The 22,789-nt window shown below is 44.4% G+C and overlaps 1 protein-coding gene across 1 annotated transcript in view; it reads left to right on the forward strand.

Annotated features, from left to right (window-relative positions):
* Positions 1 to 22,789, forward strand: part of LOC133415609 (potassium/sodium hyperpolarization-activated cyclic nucleotide-gated channel 4-like) — a 154,788-nt gene that overhangs the window by 82,374 nt on the left and 49,625 nt on the right. Inside the window, 2 exon segments of the mRNA XM_061701766.1 lie at positions 7,717 to 7,788; positions 7,790 to 7,936. Coding sequence (XP_061557750.1) covers positions 7,717 to 7,788; positions 7,790 to 7,936 — 219 coding nt within the window.

The following is a 22,789-nucleotide window of genomic DNA, read 5'->3' on the forward strand; positions in this document are numbered from 1 at the left end:
ATTGGAAATAATTTACTTTTAACCACACAATGGTAAAAACAAGGTAAATATAACGCTCTGCAGCTGGAACGGATTAGTTGCATTTCCATTCATTTCAATAGGAAACATTACCTCGGTTTGCAAACATTTCAGTTTGAGAATGGTGTCACGGACAAATTCAAGAACAGATTCTCATTGGCAATATGTACTGAAATACTTCAACTACGACAAATTCCATCCATCCATTTTCAACACCGCTTATCCTGGTTAGGGTCGCGGGACGCTGGAGCCTATCCCAGCTGACTTCGGGCGAAAGGCGGACTACACCCTGAACTGGTCGCCAGTCAGTCGCAGGGCACATATAGACACGGTCAACCATTCGCACTCACATTCACACCGTCAATGAGTAGGAACTGAACCCACGCTGCCTGCACCAAAGTCAGGCGAGTGTACCACTACACCATCAGTGACCCTACTACAAATTAAAAAAGTAAAATATGGCTATGTTTATTTGAACACAAAGCAATTATTCTGTTGCCTGAATGGCAACAGGTGGGTTCACAGGTTAATTTGACCTTCTGCCATCTCGTGGACAAGAATTTAATTTTTCTGCCTGTCACTCTATGTCACTGGCATGGATAGATGAACAAAGATACAATATCCATCCATCAATCCATTCTCAGCATCAGTATTTGTGTTGTTAAATGAGAGGCATGTGTGTATCTCATTGGTGTATTTCCATGGCATCAAACTGCCATAGACGGGACATGATATAACCAATCTGTGTGTTTGCGGTCACCATGGCAGATCTCCAATACTTATCAGATTGGTATTCATATTTGATAGAGACCTGTTTATCAGAATAATTTAAAATAATAATAAATAAGCAGAGGGAGTACTATAATCTTTCGTGGAAAATGCGCACCCATGTGTAATACGCACCCCCAAAGTTGACCTAAAAATTCTGGAAAACCTTCTATCTATGTATAACACATTTTTACAATGCATGATTTTGCTTCTACCCATATGCCCAAAACATAAAGTATTATCTGTATTTTGTTAGTTTTTTCAAATAGATATTCTGAAGTTAAGTTCTTTATTTGAACACATAATACTTTCTTTTTATTTACTTGCTCTTATTTTGAAATTCACAGCCCTACTTTTAGTTGGTAAATGAGAAAACACAGTTGTGCTCATATGTTTGATTACCCAGGCAGAATTTCTAAGATGGGTACAATTCTTTAAAGAAAACATGAAGGACCAGGAGAAACACATTGAAGTTTTTTAATGGGATTCAAATTAAACTGTCAAGCATTTCAGAAAAGCATTAACATTAAACAAAACATAACCATAAAGAAATTAAAGATGGTTGTTGTTCAGTCAGTCATATTTTAAAAAAAACAAAATTTGCCAGGGTATGTAAACTTGTGAGCACAGCTCTACATATATGCAGTCATACGTACGCCTGTCATATTGGAATGTAAGTGTAGGCTACACCTTTTTTATAACCTTTAGGTGGCGGTGGCATATTGGAATGACAGTATACAGCTTTTTCATAACCTCTAGATGGCGCCATACATTTATAAAACGTGAAAGTTTATTTCATTTCCCCCTATACTTACGTATAATTTGCACTTTTGACTTTTGACCATTTTTTAGGGAAAAATGCGCATTATATACGAGAAATTAAGGTATTTCAACCTCCTCTGTTGCACAGAAAAACTGTTTCAGCACAAAAGGCATACAGATCCACCATTCTGCTAGGTCATGCATCTGAACCAGACATCCATCCATCCATTTTCTGTACCGCTTATCCTCACTAGGGTCCCGTGCGTGCTGGAGCCTATCCCAGCTATCTTCAGGCGAGAGGCGGGGTACACCATGAACTGGACGCCAGCCAATCGCACGGCACATATAAACAAACAACCATTCACACTCACATTTACAACTTTGGGAAATTTAGAGACCTCAATTAACCTACCATGCATGTTTTGGGGATGTGGGAGGAAACCGGAGTGCCCGAAGAAAAGGGGAGAACATGCAAACTCCAGACAGGCGGGGCCGGGATTTGAACTGCTCCTCAGAACTGTGAGGCAGATGTGCGAACCAGTTGGGCACCGTGCCGCCTGAACAGGACATGTTTAATATATATATATATATATATATATATATATATATATATTAAACATGTCCCAATATATATATATATATATTAAACATAAACATAAACATATATATATATATATATATAAGTTTATATATATAAACATATATATATATATATATATATATATATATATATATATATATATATATATTAAACATGTCCCAATATATATATATATATTAAACATAAACATAAACATATATATATATATATATATATATATATATATATATAGTATGGGCTACTATAAAGAAATGCATAGAAATGGCAAGAACGCACAATAGAAAATGGATTGATGATATCCATATTGTGTTCGTCAAATCTGCACTGTATCACACCGATAGCTGTTTGTATTACTTCCAGTATTTTTTAACCTCATTTAGCAACACGAGAAAGACAAAATGTTAGACATCCTCTTTCATTCGGATGTCTCTGAGCTGAGTAACAAAAAAGATGCACTCTAAATCCTGCGAGATGGAAACATGAAGCGTCTCATCCGGCCGCTCTTTGTTTTGTTTCACACACTAAATGCTGTCTAATTAATTGCATTACCTAGAAGAATGGTTCTCAGAGTGACGGAATAACAAATAAATCTTCCGCTTTATCCATTCCAGTCTACAGCAGTACCCGATTACCTGGGTTTTTTTCATACACTGATATTTAGTACTTCAGTCCTGAAAGAGTCAGTAAAGTAGACAAATGATGGCATTTCTTCACATTTCCAGGTGTCTTCATAAAATATCTGACGTGATCAAAATACAGAAGAACAGCACGTCATCATTTCTTAACAGCACTGTTGATAGCTGCCGGTTTTAGAAGGATTGTCTTATGCAAATACCCCCACTGCTCAGACCTGCACAATGGTCAGAAGGAATTTTGGACCATTCCAATTTACAAAACAGTTTCAGATCAACTATATTCTTCATATGTCTGATATGACTGACTGATTCACTCCAGAATGTCTACCTTTAAGTCGTTAGCAAGTGAATGGCCTCAAAATTAGTCCTGTCCTTTAGACCGTTGTCCTGTTGCATCACTCATTGTCTGTTAAGCTTAAATCAGAAGACAGAAGGTCTCAAGTTCCCCTGCAAAATGGCGAGATAAACATTTGAATAAATTTTTCCACTGATAATAACAATGTGTCCAGGCCCTAACGCAACAAAGCAGTCTCAAACCATAATGCCCCCTCACCATACTTCACATTTTGGATGAGGTTTTGGTGGTGGTGTGCTGTACCTTTTTCCCCCCCCTCTTCATGCATACATCGTGTTGTCTGTTCCAACCAAACAACTTTGGTAGCATCTAGCCCCACAATAGTTTGCCAGTAGCGATGTGAAACATCCAGGTGCTCTTTTCAAAACTTCAAAACTATAGTATTTTAGGACAGCAGTGGTTTCCTCTGTGGCATCCCCCAACGACATCTCTTACTTATCATAGATTTGTCAACAGAGATGTTAGCATGGGCCAGAGATTTCTGCAAGTCTTAAACTGGATTTTTCTTCACCTCATTCAGCATAATGTGCCATGCTCTTGCAGTCATTTTAACAGGGGGACCACTCCTTGGGAGAGGAGTGACATTGCTAAACTTTTACTATTGGTAGACAATCTGTTTTACCATCAGACACATTTAGAGATACTTTTGTGACCCTATTCAGTTTCATGCAAGTTAACATTTTTTAATTGAAGGTAATTTGAGAGCTCTTTTGTGTGAGATATGGTTCACATTGGGCAATGCTTCTTCAGAACAGAAAATCAAGGCTGGCGTGAGTTTTTGTACGGAGGGGCAGCTTTAACCAACACCTCCAATCTCATCACATTGATTGGACTCCAGGTTGGCTGACTCCTGACTCTGATTAGCTCTTGGAGAAGTCATTAGTCTAAGGCAGGGGTGCCCAAACTACTGCCCAGAGGCCATTTGCGGCCTTCCGTCCATTTGTCCATCCATTTGCATCTCCTGTACTAAAAATAACATTTGACATGGCCCTCAATGCTTGTTAAAAAAAACGTGTGGAGTCGGGCGGCATGAGAACTGTGATGGTTGAAAAAATAGGTTAGGGGGGTGTGGTGACACCCACATCCCATGGGTGGGGGGAGGGGATGTCATTGAGAGGGACTACAACTACTACTAATGCACTGGTTTTATATACTGGAGAACTTTTCTAGATATCCAAAGACACAAAATAAAATATTTATAACTAAAATGGAAACATTAAAATTTCTCTTTATAACACTGGTGAATAAATGTAACTCATTTTTAGAAAAAAAATTATTCTTTCTGCACATTCTGCTTCATGTCAAAGTCCGATTTTTTTAAACATATTATATTAAAAATGGTCAGTTTACGACAGATTGCTCGTTTTGTTTCTGAATGTATGAATGCTGCCGTTCAATGCAGAGGCGTATCTATTCTAGTGGGATACAGGGCCGCTGACCAACCCAAAATCGTCAATTACTTGCCTTATGATCTTGAACAAAAAGAGGTGATGCAGCGGTTTTTTACAAAACAACTATAATATATACATATGAACAATACATAATTACTTGATTGAGTAATTTTAGCTTTCTTAATAAATTCAAGCCGAATAATTTCAAAGTCACGTCAAGGTTATTTGTAGTCCTTTGTTTGTATTGTAGTTTGTATTGTAGCCCTTAATCACAGAGTCTCAAAGGGTTTCACAGGCCCACAGATAACAAAGACTGACGACATCCCCTGTACTAAACGCCCCAAATGGGCAAGGAAAAACTCAAAACCCCATTTGGGGAGAAAGTTAGAAGCCTTGAGAAGGGAGCGCAGATGGAGGGATACCCCTTTCAGGATGACCAGGCTGCAATGGATGTCGTGTGGGCAACATATATTGCTGTACAATCCTGTACCATGTTAATTAAGACAGCATAAGAGTCCATTTTAAAGATATGAAGCACCGCACATACATGCCTGAGGAAAGTGGTTCTGCCTCAGGCAGAATCCTCCACTGCATCGCCTTTGGGGAAATGGTCAACCTCCGATCTTGTCCCAGTTGCTCGGTGCAGAATCCATGCAGCAACAACCTCGGATTCGACCACTGTCACCTAACTGTCTCTCCGAGGAGGTGAAGAGAAGGTTAGGAGAGAGGAGAAGCGGCAGCAAAGCAGGCCTGTGTGAATTTCAACTAAATACCCAGATATAAAAATAAGTCTTAAGTTGATATTTAAACATTTCTACTGAGGTAGCAGCTCTAATATCTGTGAGTAGGACATTCTAGAGAACTGGAGCCCTAATAGAAAATGCACTAGAGCCTGCGGACCTCTTTCTGCCTTTCCGAATCACCCAAAATACCAGCGTGTTGTGAATATAGGTTTCGGAACAGACGGGACATACATGATCTCTCCATCACTAGCGGATAGGATGGGCCATATGTTACCTATATTGTGGAGATGAAAAAAATATTTTGGTAATATTCTGAATGTGCATTTGAAAGTAGAAAGTTGAGTCAAATACTGTAAATACTGGATTGGAGCAACGTCTGCAGTGATGCGGAATTTGTATTGGTCCGTTGTGGTGAAGAAGGAGTTAAGCCATAAGGTGAAGCTCTCAATTTACCGGTCGATCTATGTTCCTACCCTCACCTATGGTCACGAGGTGTGGGTGTTGACCGAAAGAACAAGATCCCGGGTACAACCGGGCAAAATGAGTTTCCTCCACAGGGTGTCCAGGCTCTCCCTTAGAGATAGGGTGAGGAGCTTGGTCATCTGGTTGGGGCTCAGAGTCGAGCCGCTGCTCCTCCACATTGAGAGGAGCCAGATGAGGTGGCTCGGGGATCTGATTAGGATGCCTCCTGGATGCCTCCCTGGTGAGGCATGTCCCACCGGGAGGAGACCCCGGGGACGACCCAGGACACGCTGGAGAGACTACGTGTCCCGGCTGGCCTGGGAACCCCTCGGGTTCCCCCCGGAAGAGCTGGATGAAGTGGCTGGGGAGAGGGAAGTCTGGGTTTCCCTGCTAAAGCTACTGCCCCTGTGATCCGACCTCGGATAAGCGGAAGAAAATGGATGGTTGGATGGATGGATGGATGTTGACTCTGACTCCCACCATTGCTTGACAGGGTCAAACCTCGATTGAATTCTCCACGTGCTTATGTGGGTTTATCTCCGGTACTTTGCCTTCCTCCCGCATTACAAAAACATGCAGCACAGATTTACTGAAGATACTACATTGTTCATAAATGTGAATGTGTGAATATTTTTTTGTCCAGTGCAGGGTGTACACCGCCTCTTGCTCAAAGTCAGCTGGGATTGGCTCCAGCTTACTCACAACCTAAAAGAGGACACAAGCTATAGAAAATGAATGGTGGATAGGTTATCCTCACATTTGTCCTCTTTGCCGTCACTGGGATCTTTTTGTGGTGGCGTTGACAAACAAAACAGCAAAAAGCCCAAAAAATCAAAACGCGCATGGCGTTAAACCTTTTGATTTCCACTGAGGTGTTGTCTCACAGGCTTTGCTGACGTCTCTTATCTTGATTGTTTTGTTTGACTTTTTTTATTTGAACAGTAAACTGTACCACTTTTGGAGCATTCCACTTTGGACTTTGAGTTAATAATTTAACGATACGGTTAATACAGCTTTGCTTGTTTCTGCTACGATATAACTTTATATAGTGTGTTCATTTGCCGCTCATCAGAAGCTGATACTAATCTGTGCATCCAAGAACACAGCAACTCTGCTTAGCATTTGCCTTTGACTATGGACTTGGTGCTACCAGGTAAAATTTTATTGTGTGTTTTTGTGTCGCTTATCAAAAACTGACACTAATCTGTGCATCAAACAGCACGGCAGCTCTGCATAGCTTTTGCTTTGATATGATAATGGTTCCAGTTAGTCCAACCGTCGCTAGGCCGATCTTTGCATGAAAAGTTCACACTTGACAGCTGGACAGGCACTCCAGAGACCCAACTATGTGGATACAAGCAATTACAAAGTGACACTGCCATAGTATGTCCCCTTTACAATACAATTTTTGAGGCTCTTTTACAGTAGCTGCCCCCATTATTAGGCCAGGTCATTGCTTCCTACCTTTCCAAGAGTGGTGCTACTAAAATTGCTATCTGCTATATAATTTTTTTCCCCACTGTGGAAATTAGTTTGAAAGCAATTTAGACATGTCAACCCCCAGAAGAGACTTCTATTGATTGGCCATGAACTACCACAAGGATCTAAGGAGGGGAAAACAATAAAAGAAGGGTGGGGGCCCTTTATCTACAAATGAGAAAATCGGGCGAGAAATCGCATCGTTTCTAAATGGTTGACCTACTTTTCCACCAGGCACGCCAGCCTCTCCCGTGTATGTCACGCGACATCCGCCAGTTCTCGGGCCTCAGTTTTTGGGCCCAGAATGTCTGCTCGATGTGTTTGCACACTGAGATGGTGTGCCCTGCCAGCTGCTTCAAGTGGACATCTGCCATTGCTTTGCGTCTTTTAAGGAGGCGCCCAGGCGAGCTGTCGAGGCGCCCTGCTAATATTTGAATGTGCCGCCAACTGGATTAGCAAGATGTCGGAATTCATCTTCTGTTTTTTTCCCCCCCCCCCGCAGAACGACACGTGGGGACAGCAGTACTCCTACGCGCTGTTTAAAGCAATGAGCCACATGCTGTGCATCGGCTACTGGCATGTACCCCCCGGTGGGCATGACCGACGTATGGCTGACCATCCTCAGTATGATCGTGGGCGCCACGTGCTACGCCATGTTTGTGGGCCACGCCACTGCTCTCATCCAGTCGCTCGACTCGTCACGGCGGCAGTACCAGGAGAAGGTGAGTCTTTGTAGGGGTGTTCATTACTCACGAATCTTCACAGTCTACAGTTTGTGGAGTGCCCTAACTGACTGACTGAGTGAGTGCATTAATAGCCATGAGGCTAAAAAAGCAACAACAACAACAAAAAGCATCTACCTAGTCCATGAAATTTTACAGTGTATAAAGTGGCATAGAAGAATTGTTAGTCAAGTCAAGCACCATTGGATTACACTATGGCCACGTTGCGAACTGTAAGGTTTAGTTGCGTATCCTATTTGACTATCGCCAAATAGGTTGCTCATCAGACTGTGGCCAAGGTTTGGCCTAAAAATGTTGACGGGCATCAATGCCAATCATGCCCGGTCACATTTTCCCTGCCCGCCCCCGCATTCTCATAACCATCCAGTTTTGTCCACAGTGGCCTAAAACGGGGCTGTGTATCACTAGAAAGATCCTCTGCTAAGCAGCCGTGATCTTTCCATGTAGGCAAGCTCATGCGGCGAGGAACCCCAGCATTCCCACTTCAGGGGGATGGGGGGAGGAAAGCCCCGACAGCTGGCTCATTGAGGCTGCCTTCCACAGGCGCCCGGCGTGGGCGATAATGAGCCAAGCTACTGGCCTGCCACATTTGTCAACGTCTGTGGCGCGCGGGAGACAAGAGAGGGCAGGGTGACCTCCGTCGGCTGTTGCGCTTGGGAGACAGCGCTTAAATTCAAAGATGGTGGATGAGAGGGAGTGAAACAGCTTAGATGATGTAATGGGACTTTGAGGTAGCTCAGAGTGGATGTGTTAAATGCTTCACCTCCACACCCAGGCTGAGTAACGCCACTAATGCAGCAGATCTGAGAGGCAACGTGATGATCGCTTACTAAGCCGTGAGGTATTGTTTTGATCAGAGGTATTGAGGTATCATTTTGAGGAAGAATGCATCCAATGTTCGTGTTAATTGTGATAAAAATGCAAATAGTCTAAATGGAACTTTACCCCCCACTTTAGCATGCAAATAGTATGGTCCTGTCAACTTACGCCATCATCTGTAAACTCAAAAGTTTACAGTCTTTTTGTTCTATTCCAGGATGAAATGCGGTAGTTACCCATCTATCCATTAAGCACAAAGTAGAATGCTCACTAAATAAATCGACAAACACAGTAAACAGTAAACCCTTACTATTTATGGGGGTTAGAAACCAATTTCCGCCAGGAATAGTGAAAATCTTTGAGTAGATGAAATGTACAATGGACATAAAAAGTCTACACACCCCTGTTGAAATGCTGGGTTTTTGTTATACAAAAAAATTAGACCCAGAGAAATCATTTCAAAACTTTTTCCACAATTTAGTTTTTTTCGATTGGGGAAATAAAACAAAAAAACTGAGACAATGTGGATGTGTGAGCTTTTCTGCGAATTAATTTTAGTATTGTTCACAAACAGCTGGCATCTTCCAGCATCTGTCAAACTCCCAAAGCCGCATTTAAATTTTTTTGGGTTCACCCTCTACTTAAAGATCCTCAGGAATCCCCCTTGCGCCTCATTTGAAAACATTTGTTGGTCTACCCTTTGCAGCAGTAAAAGCTTCAACTCTTGTGGGAAGGCTTTGAACACGGTTTAGGAGTGAGTTTATTGGAATTTTTGTCCATTCTTCTAGGAATATATTAGTGAGGTCACAGACATGTTTGACGAATAGGCCTGGCTCACTGTCCACTCGAAATCTAAGCAAAGGTGTTGTATCAGGCTGAGGTGAGGACTTTACAGGCCAGTCAAGTTCATCCATACAAAATTCTCTCATCCGTATCTTTATAGATCTTGCTTTGTGCACTGGTGCACAGGCATGTTGGAACAGGAAGAGCTAATCTCCAAACTGTTTGACTGTGCAAAATCTCTTGGTATGCTGAAACATTCAGAGTTCCTTTCATTGGAGCTCAGGGGCTAATATTTTAGATATTTCCAACTTTGTGTTAATAGTTTGGAGATGGCCCCTTCCTCTTCCAACATGACTGTCCATCAGTGCACAAATCAAGGGTCATAAATTCATGGATGAGAGAGTTCGATGTGGATAGATTTGACTGGCCTGCACAACCCTGACCTCAACACTATAGAACACTTTTGGATGAATTAGAGCGGAGACTGAGAGCCAGGCCTTATTGTCCAACATCAGTGTGTAACCTCACACCTGCGCTTGTGGAAAAATGATCAAAGATTCCCCTAAACACACTCCTAAACTTGTGGAAAACATTCCCTGAAGTTCCCTGGAACTGCAGAGTGGGGGGGGGGGCTAGCTTCGTTCTGCAGCAACACATTTTAATGATCGATTTTAACAAAAGAAGCCTTATCAATTGTATTATAGTCACTATTTTCACTCATAATTATATATTTTTAAAAAACTAAAACATGACTTTCAATATGCGGCACGGTAGAAGACTGGTTTGAGCATCTGCCTCACAGTTGTGAGGACCGGGGTTCAATCCCCGGCCCCGCCTATGTGGAGTTTGCATGTTCTCCCCATGCCTGTGTGGGGTTTCTCCGGGCACTCCGGTTTCCTCCCACATCCCAAAAACATGCATGAATTGGAGACTCTAAATTGCCCATAGGCATGACTGTGAGTGCGAATGGTTGTTTGTTTCTATGTGCCCTGTGATTGGCTGGCAACCAGTTCAGGGTGTACCTCGCCTCCTGCCCGATGACAGCTGGGATAGGCTCCAGCACGCCCGCGACCCTAGTGAGGAGAAGCGGCTAAGAAAATGGATGGATGGATGGATTTTAACAAAAGAAGCCTTATCAATTGTATTATAGTCACTATTTTCACTCATAATTATATATAAAAAAAAAAAGAAACATGACTTTCAATATGCGACACGGTAGAAGACTGGTTTGAGCGTCTGCCTCACAGTTCTGAGGACCGGGGTTCAATCCCCGGCCCCGCCTGTGTGGAGTTTGCATGTTCTCCCGGTGCCTGCGTGGGTTTTCTCCGGGTACTCCGGTTTCCTCCCACATCCCAAAAACGTGCATGGTGAGTTAATTGAAGACTCTAAATTGCCTGTAGGTGTGAATATGAGTGAGAATGGTTGTTTGTTTATGTGTACCCTGCGATTGGCTGGCACCCAGTTCAGGGTGTACCCTGCCTCCTGCCCGACGATAGCTGGGATAGGCTCCAGTACTCCCGCGACCCTTGTGAGGATAAGTGGCTCAGAGAATGGATGAATGGATGGATGGATGGAAGCACTTCCAATATAGGCGTCAATTACACCGCAGTACATGTAAAATGAAGAAATTTCTTTGTGCCGCCGCCCCTGATGTCAGCAGGCTAACGCATGTTCCGACCTAAATGTGGGCAGTCCAAAATATGACTGAACTGGCCAGAGTCTGGCATCGGAAAATAAGCCTATAATTACTATTATTTTGGGGGGAATTTTTTTCTGCAGATATTGATTTTAAGTCCAGAACTATATATTGATTTTAAGTCCAGAACTTTATGGGACAAGTGGTTATGTTCACAGCCTTACTGAAGTCTTTTAAGCATTTCCTGTGGAAAGGTTAGGAGCATACTTTCCTGTGTCCATTGAATCCAAGTTACTGGGATGCCAGGGGAAAAAAAAAAAAAAAACCTCATTCTTTAATGTGTGATAACATGGGGTTGTGTTATTGGTACAGTGTATTCAGTAGTTTGGTGCAGGTACTTTTCAAGGTTAGAAATTCATTAAAACTTTTTAGTTTTTAAAGACGAAGGGATATCTCTTTGAGCCAACACTGCGGTGTGCTGCTCGTTAGGTTCAGTGATTTTAACTTGGCATTTTATTTTAACACGTTTAACAGTTACCCAGTACTACAGAGGAGATAAAAAGTGCAGGTAATGCAACAAGAGCAGGTAGCAGGTGAAGCTCCGTCTCCCTCCCCCTCCCCGCTCTGGGCTGCTTGGCTCTGGCTGGCCAATCAAGACGCTCCCGATGTGCTGATTCTCTTCCCAGCCACTTCACACTCTGCTGCGAACTGCTCCAGTGAGAGTTGGAGATCACGGCTTGATGAAGCCAACAGAATCACATCATCTGGAAAAAGCAGAGATGCTATACTAAGGCCACCAAACCGGACCCCCTCTACGCCTCAGCCATGCCAAGAAATTCTGTCCATAAAAGTTATGAACAGAATCTGTGACAAAAGGCAGCCTTGGCGGAGTCCAACCCTCACCGGAAATGAGTCCGACTTACTACCGGCATTGCAGACCAAGCTCTAACACTGGTCGTACAGGGACCGAAGAGCCCATATCAGGGGATTCGGCAACCCATACTCCCGAAGCACCCCCCACAGGACTCCCCGATCGTACACGGTCGAACGCCTTCTCCAAGTCCACAAAACACATGTAGACTGGTTGGGCGAATTCACATGCCGAGGGTGTAGAGCTGGTCAACTTTTCCACGGCCAGGACGAAAACCACACTGCTCCTCCTGAATCTGAGCTTCGACTTCCAGTCGGACCCTCCTCTCCAGCACCCCTGAATAGACCTGACCAGGGAGGCTGAGGAGTGTGATCCCCCTGTAGTTGGAACACAACCTCCGGTGCCCATTTTTAAAAAGGGGGACCACCACTCCAATCTGCCAATCCAGAGGCACTGTCACCGATGTCCACATGATGTTGCAGAGGCGTGTCAACCAGGACAGCCACAAAACATCCAGAGCCTTTCGGAACTCCGGGCGAATCTCATCCAACCCCGGGGTCTTGGCACCTAGGAGCTTTTTAACCACCTTGGTCATCTCGACCCCACAGATAGGAGAGCCCGGCTCAGAGACCCCAGACTCTGCTTTCTCATGCAAAGACGTGTCGGTGGAATTGAGGCCACAATTCCGGTCGGAATGGCAATGAAGGTGACAACATGGTTCACTCGGACTCAATGTCCCCCGCCTCCCCGAGATGTGGGAGAAGTTCTGCTGAAGGTGGTAGTTGAAACTCCTTCTGACAGGGGATTCTGCCAGACGTTCCCAGCAGACCCTCACAGTACGTTTGGGACTGGTTGGACTGGCATCTTACCCCACCATCGGAGCCGACTCACCACCAGGTGGTGATCAGTTGACAGCTCCGCCCCTATCTTCACCCGAGTGTCCAAGATATGCGGCCACCAATCCGATAAAACGACCACAAAGTTGATCATCAAACTGCGACCAAGGGTGTTCTGCTGCCAAGTGCACGTGTGGACACCCTTATGCTTGAACATGGTGTTCGTTATGGACAATCTGTGGTGAGCACAGAAGTCCAATAACAGCACACCACTTGGGTTCTGATGATCGGGGGGGGGGGGGGGGGGGTTGGCGTTCCTCCCAGTCCCGTCCTTCCAGGTCTCACCGTCATTGCCCACGTGAGCATTGAAGTCTCCCAGCAGAACAATGGAGTCACCAGTAGGAGCGTTCTCCAGCATCCCCTCCAAGGACTCCAAAAAGGGTGGGTACTCTGAACTGCTGTTTGGTGTACAGGCACAAACAATAGTCAGTCCACACAAAGGCGGAGGGAGGCTACCCTCTCGTCCACCGTGGTGAACCCCAATGTACAGGCACCGAGCCGGGGGGCAAAAAGTATACCCACACCTGCTCGACGCCTCTCACCGTGGGCAACTCCAGAGTGAAAGAGAGTCCAACCCATCTCAAGAGGACTGTTACTAGAGCCCAAGCCGTGTGTGGAGGCGAGCCCAACTAGATCTAGTCTGAACTTCTCGACCTCACAAACCCGCTCAGGCTCCTTCCCTGTTAGAGAGGTGACATTCCACGTCCCGGGATCGGATCGCCAAGGTCCCCGCCTTTAGCCACCGCCCAGCTCACACTGCACCCGACCCCTATGGTCCTTCCCACAGGTGGTGAGCCCACGGGAAGGGGGACCCATATTACCCTTTCGGGCTGTGCCAGGCCGGGTCCCATGGGTGCAGGCCCGGCCACCAGGCGCTCGCCTTTGAGCCACACCTCCAGGCCTGGCTCCAGAGGGGAGCCCCTGTGACCCACATCCGGGCAAGGGAAACCTATGTCCATTTATTTTCATAGGGGTTTTTGGAGCCCAGCTTTGTCTGGTCCCTCACCTAGGACCTGTTTGCCATGGGTAACCCTACCAGGAGCGTGAAGCCCCAGACAACTTAGCTTCTAGGATCATTGGGACCCAAAAACCCCTCCACCACGGTAAGTTGATGGCTCAAGGAGGGGCCAGAAACAACTAGAAATACTGTAATCATTACAATTGGATTTACTCTGATAATGTATATATGGTGGATACTTTCAATAAAAGGCCATGAGCCCATAGAAATGTGTCCTGTCATAGGCTTTTAATGCATGTTAATGAACTCGCAAAGTCAAGCTCACGGGGAGTGCCAGGACGTACTAATTGTAATGCATTTTTAACGGCATATACTGTGAAAGGCAGTCGAAGGAGGGACGAGGTACTTACTAACATGTATATGCTGGATAATGCGAGGTCTTTATTGGTGCCATTAAAATAAACACATGTTCTGTTCAAACTGGATACCTCAGAAAAGATCATACTGAAAAAAAAAGAAGGCTTTTTTCGCAGAGTACTGGTCACAATGGAACCTCGAAGTCTAGACACAATTTGCTGGTCAACCTTTTCCATAGAAAACAATGGAACAAGAAAAAAAACAATCACCCCACAAAGCCTTTATAATCCGTACAGGTAATGTTTGACACGAATAGAGAGTGGCTGGATCCAAGAGCAGTCGGAGGCAGATGTGAAAGGATGAATAGTTTATTGATGAAAGGTAATGGCGGTGGTCCTAGGTGGGTTGGCAAGCGGCGGTGTGGACAGGTGGCAGGCAGTGGTGAGGACAGGCGGCTGGCTTGGCGGCAGGAATTACGTGGATCAGGAACACGGGGGCGGGGGGGAAACACACTGGAACAAGGAGACACACGAGTCAAAAAGGGAACGAGGAATAGGGTGACTTATGGGAGGTAAATGGGCCGTGGTACCACTGAAAGTAACTGCAATACTTCGGCGAGGATTTTTTTGAACAGGCAGGTTTATATACCGGTGGTGATAAGGCGGATTGGAGACAGGTGCTGAAAACAGAGAAGGGATGGGAGAGAGAGAGAGAACGCAAAGCGCCCTCCCGGCTACAATAATGGAACTGCAGGCAGTATATGACTATGTTTTAAGAAATGTACACGTACACAAACATACTGTACACATCCATGAAATTGTGTGGAACTCGAAAAGCATGTTTATTTTTGTTTTTTATTTTTTGTTCTTCCTAAACAAAAACTTCAGCAATGATTTTACTTCATACTGTGTCTCCACTTCAAAATAAGTACATTTTCAGACATATGCTTTTCGTTGGATTATGGGATTTTTTTTTTAATATGAAAATTTTCCTATGGTAATTGGCTGAAGTAATCGTGCAACTTTGCACTACCAAATATAGGTATTAAAAAGTTGAGCATTTAAATGTGTGACTTCTTTACTGTTATTATAATGTTATATATTGGTATGGTGATGTTAAATATATTTTTTTCATTATGGTCGAGGGACTCTCTCCTTATTTACTGGAAGGGATCATGCAAGTTTTTGTTACCACAAATGGTTGCTTGTCCCCCAAAAAAGTGTATGCATCCCCAAATATGGTGAGAATGATGATGATGATGATGATTATGATTATTCATATTTTCCTATGCTATTTTGTGCATTCATGCATTTTCAAATATATTTTTCTCAATATCTTAATATTACTTATGTCAAGTATGGACGGCTGAGAGGTTGTGATGAACAGTTTATTGAAAACGGGAAATGTAGATGGTCCTTGAGGTGCGCTGGCAGGGAATGCGTGACAGGCGGTGACAAGGACAGGCGGCTCGCTTGGCGGCGTGGCAGTAGGAATTCACTTGACGAGGAATGCGGAGGGAACACTGAGGACAAGGAGAGACACGGAGGTCAGAAAGGAAACGAGGAATTGTGTCGCTTACGTGGAAACTGGAGAGCCGTTGTACCACTGCAGAAGCTGCAATACTCTGGCAAGGATTTACAGGATCAGGCAGGCTTGAATGCAGGTGGCAACGAGGGCTGATTGGTGACAGGTGCGGGGCCGAGGAAAGTGCTGGAAAGAGAGAGGGGAGGGGGCGAGAGAGAGAGAGAGCGAGAGGGCGCAAAGCGCCACCCAGGCTCCAAGAGCAGAACTGGAGGGCAGCTCATGACAATTTATTTCTATCAATATTTTCATTTACTGATTAACTGGAGGTGGCACAGTGGACGATTGGTTTGCACATCTACCTCACCCTTCTGATAACATTCACACACAATATCTGATAATATTCAAATCTGGCTTGCCCATGTGGATTTTGCATGTTCTCTCCGCATCTGCATTGGTTTTCTCCGGGTACTCAGGTTTCCTCCCACATACCCAAAACATCCTTGGTAGGTTAATTGGACACTCTAAATTGCCCGTAGGTATGAATGTGAGTGCAAATGGTTGTTTCATACACACACACACACGCACGCACTCACACACACACACATACATACCGTATTTTCATGACCATAAGGCGCACTTAAAAGTCTTACATTTTCTCCAAAATGGACGGCCTTATAATTCGGCGCGTCTTATGTGTGCACCGAGTTCCAACATCTATAAATGCTGTTGTTGTTGTTGTTGTGTGATGAGCGCTCCGCTTGACTGACTGGGAGCATTTCCTGCCGACACGCTGCTTATACAGAGGAAAAGTGGAGGTGGCTGAGGACAGCATGCGGACATAAAGGGGGAAGGGTGCGCGTGAAGGAGGACGCTAAAGGCACACCCCCAGTAGGTATATAGTGCCGGGGTGTGCATTGTGCAAAACAACATAGGTTTGGCTAAGGACCCCCGAAAATGGCACCTATGATGAGACACGCTTATGAAGCACAGTTTAAACTGCAAGCTGTCAGTTACGCGGAGGAACATGGGAATTGAGCAGTCGTAAGAGAATTCAAGATAAACGAATCGTCGGAAGTGGAGGAAGCAGGAAAATGAGCTTCACCAAGTCAAGAAGACGAAACTGAGTTTCTGCGGAAACAAGGCGAGGTGGCCCGAGTTGGAAGACCAACTCGAGCAATGGATTAATGATCAAAGAACAGCCGAGTGAAGCATCCCTACACTCACCATTCGACTGAGGGGAATAACGCTTGCAGAATAAATGAAAATCGAAAATTTTCAAGGAGATCCGTCTTGGTGCTTTTATTTTATGAAATGGTGCCATCTATCCATCCGGGCAAGGACTACTGTGGTGGAGCAACTTCCGGCGGATTACAAGGAAAAGCTGGCCATCTTCCGCTTCTACTGCAGTAAAAAGATTGTCGACAAACACATCCCGCCCAACCACATCACCAACATGGAAGAGGTGCCGCTCACTTTCGACACTGTAGAGAAGAAGGGGACCAGCACGGTAGCGATACGCACAACGGGGCACGAGAAGTCGGCTTTTACTGTTGTGCTTGGTTGCCATGGTAATGGACAGAAACTGCCACCTATGGTGATTTTTAAGAGGAAGACGCTGCCGAAAGAAATGTTTCTAGCCGAAGTCATCGTTAAGGCCAATCAGAAGGGCTGGATGGACGAGGAGAAAATGAGAGAGTGGCTGAGTGGGGTGTACGTAAAGAGACTGGAACTTTTTTTCCATGCGTCACCGTCCCTGTTGATCTGTGACTCCATGTACGCCCATCTCACAGCTGCTGTGAAAAACCAAGTGCAGCAAATGAACTCGGAGCTTTCCATCATTCCGGGAGGCTTGACGAAGGAACTCCAATCGCTGGACATGGGTGTAAACAGAGCGTTCAAAGTGAAGTTGCGAGCGGCGTGGGAGCGATGGATGGCAGATGGCGAACACAGCTTTACTAAGACTGGGAGGCAGCGAGTTACGCCACCATATGTGAATGGATTGTGGATGTCTGTGCTAAGGTATCTGCTTTGACTGTTGTCTGAGCTTTCGCGAAAGCCAGCATCATTGTTGAACAGCCCCCCGGCAACGAGACTGACTTTGACGAGTACGAGAGGGAACCTGCCGTGTTTGATGGAGAACTTGCCCAGCTGTTCATTTCGGATACAGAAGATGCGGACTTTGATGGATTTGTGGATGAGGATTGATCAAAAAATAATGTGAGTACATTGTTAAATACTTCAATAAAATACAACCGAACTCAGTTTTGCTCCCACTGCCTTTTTAAAAACATTGTTTTAGCGTGCATGCATGCTACGGTATGTTTTAAGATAGCGGATGTGTTACCATTCCTGCGCCCAATAATACGGTGCGCCTTATGTATGTGTTAAATACAGAAATAGACCCCGTAACTGAGACTACGCCTTTTAATACAGTGCGCCCTATGGTCGTGAAAATACGGTATATAGCTGTCTACTACCTTGGTAATGACTGTAATAGATGTGTAATAGCCGTGTCAGAGCCACCCATTGTAGCATTTGCTATCAACATTTTTTGTTTTGCTTTTAAGCATTAAATATGTTTTCCAGCTTAACATTCAATACCCACAACATTAGAAACACCTGCATAGTATAATGAGATCCAATACAAGAGCTGTATGAACAGTAATTTCTTCACAAGATGCTCAGTCTGGATTGTCACTGTGAGAAAGAAAGTATTATTGTGGTTGTAGTTTGCAATACTGAACAACTCCACTTCCCATACTGAGAGCATTTTTATATTTGTGATGTTTTTATATTTGTGATGGTAAGATTTTTATGGGTTTCTTTTATTGCATCTTATTAGATCGTGATGAGGTTATTGACTCAGTTTTAGCTTTGTGCTTGCAGCAATGAAGAGTAATGGTCAAAGTCTGAGTTTTATACTACGATATTGAAATAATTTATGAAGTGAAAGGCATTTTGCGTGTTTTGTGTGGCGCGGTGTTGAGAAGTTTCAGTGGCCGGTAATTGGAAGATCGCAGGGTCGATACTGAAGCCCCTAGTTGGTGCCGATGCTGCGTTATCACTGTGAATTTCCTTACTGTGGGAATGGGAGGGATTATCTTTTCATTTGGATTACTTGCTGACTCAAAGCATTCTTAGTTCATATTGCAGACGTTCTACTTCATTTATATATTCTGCTGGACTCTTGTTTGCCTTCATGTGTCAAGTAGATGTAAAACTAACGTGTTGGTGTGTTACAAAATATATTCTGTTATTCTTGTTATATGTATTATATAGTTTCCTATGATAATTGGCTGTTAGGAATGACGAAACATTTTGTTACAATGCAAACCAAAAAGTGCAGCATTTAAATGTGTGACTTTTTTTAATCCATCCATCCATTTTCTGAGCCGCTTCTCCTCACTATGGTCACGGGCGAGCTGGAGCCTATCCCAGCTGTTATCGGGCAGGAGGCAGGGTAAGCCCTGCACTGGTTGCCAGCCAATCGCAGGGCACATACAAACAAACAACCATTCGCACTCACATTCACACCTACGGGCAATTTAGAGTCTCCAATTCATGCATGTTTTTAGGATGTGGGAGGAAACCGGAGTGCCCGGAGAAAACCCACGCAGGCACGGGGAGAACATGCAAACTCCACACAGGCGGGGCCGGGGATTGAACCCCGGTCCTCAGAACTGTGAGGCTGACGCTCTAACCAGTTGTCCACCATGCCGTCACTTTTTTTCATTTTCCTCTGCGTATCCGAGATCGGGTCAGGAGGCAGCAGCTTAAGTAGGGAAGCGCAGACTTCCCTCTCCCCAGCCATTTCGTCCAGCTCTTCCAGGGGGATCCCGAAGTGGGACGTGCCCGAAACACCTCACCAGGAAGGCCTCCAGGAGGCATCTGGGAGGCATCCTAACCAGATGCCCTAGACACCTTATCTGGCTCCTCTCAATGCGGAGGAGCAGCGGCTCGACTCTGAGCCCCTCCCTGATGACTAAGCTTCTCACCCTATCTCAAAGGGAGAGCCTTGACACCCTTTGAAGCAAACTCATTTTGGCCGCTTGTATCCACGATCTTGTTCTTTCAGTCATGACACACAACTCGTGACCATAGGTGAGTGTAGGAAAGTAGCTCGACCATTAAATTGAGAGCTTTGCCTATCGGCTCAGCTCCTTCTTCACCACGACAGACCGATACAGTGTCTGCAGCACTGCAGATGCTGCACCGATCCGCCTATGCATCTCCTGCTCCTTTCTTCCCTCACTCTAAAAAATAAAACAACAAAAAAACCCTGAGATACTCCACCACTTGGAGTAGGATCCCCTCCCTGGACCGGAGAGGGCACTCCACCCTTTTCTGACTGAGGGCCATGGTCTCAGATTTGGAAGTGCTGATTTTCATCCCAAATACTACACACTCAGCTGCGAACAGTTCCAGCGAGAGTTGGAGATCACGGCTTGATGAAGCCATCAGAACCACATCATCTGAAAAAAAAAACAGTGACATGATACTGATGTCATCAATCCGGACCCCCTCAACACCCCATAAAGGTAATCAACAGAGTTACTGACACAGGGCAGCGTTGGTGGGGTCCAAATCTCATTGGGAACGAATTTGACTTACAGCCTGCAATGCAGACGAAACTCTGACACTGGTTGTACAGGGACCGAAAAGCCAGTGTCAGGGAGTCCGTTAACCAAGACTCCCGAAGCACCCCCCACAGGAATCCCAGAGGGACACGGTCGAACACCTTCTTCAAGTCCACAAAACACATTTAGACTGGTTGGGCGAATTCACATGCCGGGGGTGTAGAGCTGGTCCACTGTTCCACGGCCAGGACGAAAACCACACTGCTCCTCCTGAATCTGAGATTTGACTTCCTGACGGACCCTCCTCTCCAGAACCCCTGAGTAGACCTTACCAGGGAGGCTGAGGATTGTGATCCCCTATAGTTGTCCCAATGTCCACGAGATGTTGCAACGGCGTGTCAACCAGGACAGCCCCACAACTTCCAGAGCCGTTAGGAACTCTCTCAACCTCAGAGATAGAAGAACCCACCTCAGAGTTCCCAGACTTTGCTTCTTCATGGGAAGGCATGTCGGTGGAATTGAGGGGTCTTCAAAGTGTTTGACCATATCCCTTACCGCTGGTGTCCACCCACAGGTTCGGGGGTTGCCGCCACGATTGGCGGGTGACCAGTCAATGGTATACCCCGCCTCTCATCTGAAGTCACCTGGGATAGGCTGGAGAAGATCAGTGGCCGTAATAAGGATAAGCAGTATTGACAATGGATGAAAGGATGAATGTGTTGGTATAGTAATGTTTGAATTGTATTAAATTTTTTTCATTGTCACTCACCCCCATTGTCACCCCCCCCCCCCCGCCAACTCAATTGGCCAAAAGGAATTATGTAACGTGCAATGGACCCTCCTCTCTCTCTCTCTCTCTGTATATATATATATATATATATATATATATATATATATATATATATATATATATATTCATATTCAGTATACATATCAGGCAACCTTGGTTCCTTAGCACCTATGGCAAGTGTATGCATATCCAAATTTGGTAATTTTTTCAATGTTTACATCCCCCTGCCCCAAAAAGAAAAAAAATCGTATCAATCATTTTATCAGTTCCAACATTTTTTTTCATGTTAATGAGCTGGAATGAATAATAAAAATTTTTGGAAACCCAAATATTCAAATATTCCGACCCACCCCCGAAAAAAAAATAAAAAAAAATCTCCCAAAAATAATAAAAATTAAATACGAGAAAAAGCTCTAGGGTGTACACTACAAGAATCAATATGGAGTCCTTAATGTAGTAAAGTCAATCACCTCATTAAATAATCCATCTCGGGGTCAATCCATGGCCAATGTAAAACCATATATAGACACGGACAACCATTCACACTCACATTCATACCGTCACTGAGTGGGACCTGAACCCACACTGCCTGCACCAAAGTCAGGCGAGTGTACCGCTACACCATCAGTGACTCCCATCTAAATTATGTTGCAGCTAAATAGAATAAGTTTCACCTTCTTGAGTCGGACGAACAAAAGCAAAATGTCTATGAAGGAATCTCACTGCTTTCACATGAGAAAGAGCAGAAGATGGGGGGGAAAGATGCTTTGCTCTCAAAGATGGTGAAAATTATCATCAGAAAGCGACGGTATAATCTTTTCTGAATAGAATTCTATTACAATATGGCACCGTCAGATAAATGGCCGCGCTGTCAGAAGAGAGCAAGTCGGTTTAAATGGGCTCTTAAATAGGAACCAGGCAGCCTGTTAACTGTTCCACAAAGTAAGAGAGCCCGGCAATCACATGAAATACTAAGAAAAGGGTGGGTTGGGTGGGGGGGTTGAAGTGTGGCCCCCAATGAGATGAAAAATAGCTTTATTAGGTTCATTTTCACTCAGCTAAAAATACACGCTGCTTGCCAATCTTGAGCGGTGTGTAAATAGACTGCAGAAAACAGCAAAATTGACAAAACGAGGGTGTACAATAGAATAAAGTAAAACTACTCACCCTTTGAAGGACACATAATGGAGAGGTAACAGGAAGGTGTTTGAAGAGCTATACAGTACTGTCACCTATCGGCGTTTTATGGGTATTGCAGGAGTTAGTAAGTGTTGAACCAAATGTATTTATTTACATTTGTCACTGCAGTAGATTAGGCTTTATCATTTTTTTCATACAAGCATCACCACTTCTGCTACGTAATCAACCATAATGTGCCTGATTCACATTTCGCTACATATAGTAGCTAACCTCAGTAATCTAGTTGGCTTAGTTTGCAATTAGCCCTTATGTTAGTAGCATAACATTTCCATTTGTTTAACAAACTAACAACTGCATACTCTAATTCTACCAGTAATACATTGCTGACCTTGGATCAGATAAAGGTGTGCTTGTTGATTTTTGAAGGATTTTAATAGCTTTATCTGCTAGCTTTATCTGGAGCTTGAATTTATCTGGGTTA

This window comes from Phycodurus eques, chromosome 2 (assembly GCF_024500275.1).
Source record: "Phycodurus eques isolate BA_2022a chromosome 2, UOR_Pequ_1.1, whole genome shotgun sequence".
Taxonomy (NCBI): domain Eukaryota; kingdom Metazoa; phylum Chordata; class Actinopteri; order Syngnathiformes; family Syngnathidae; genus Phycodurus; species Phycodurus eques.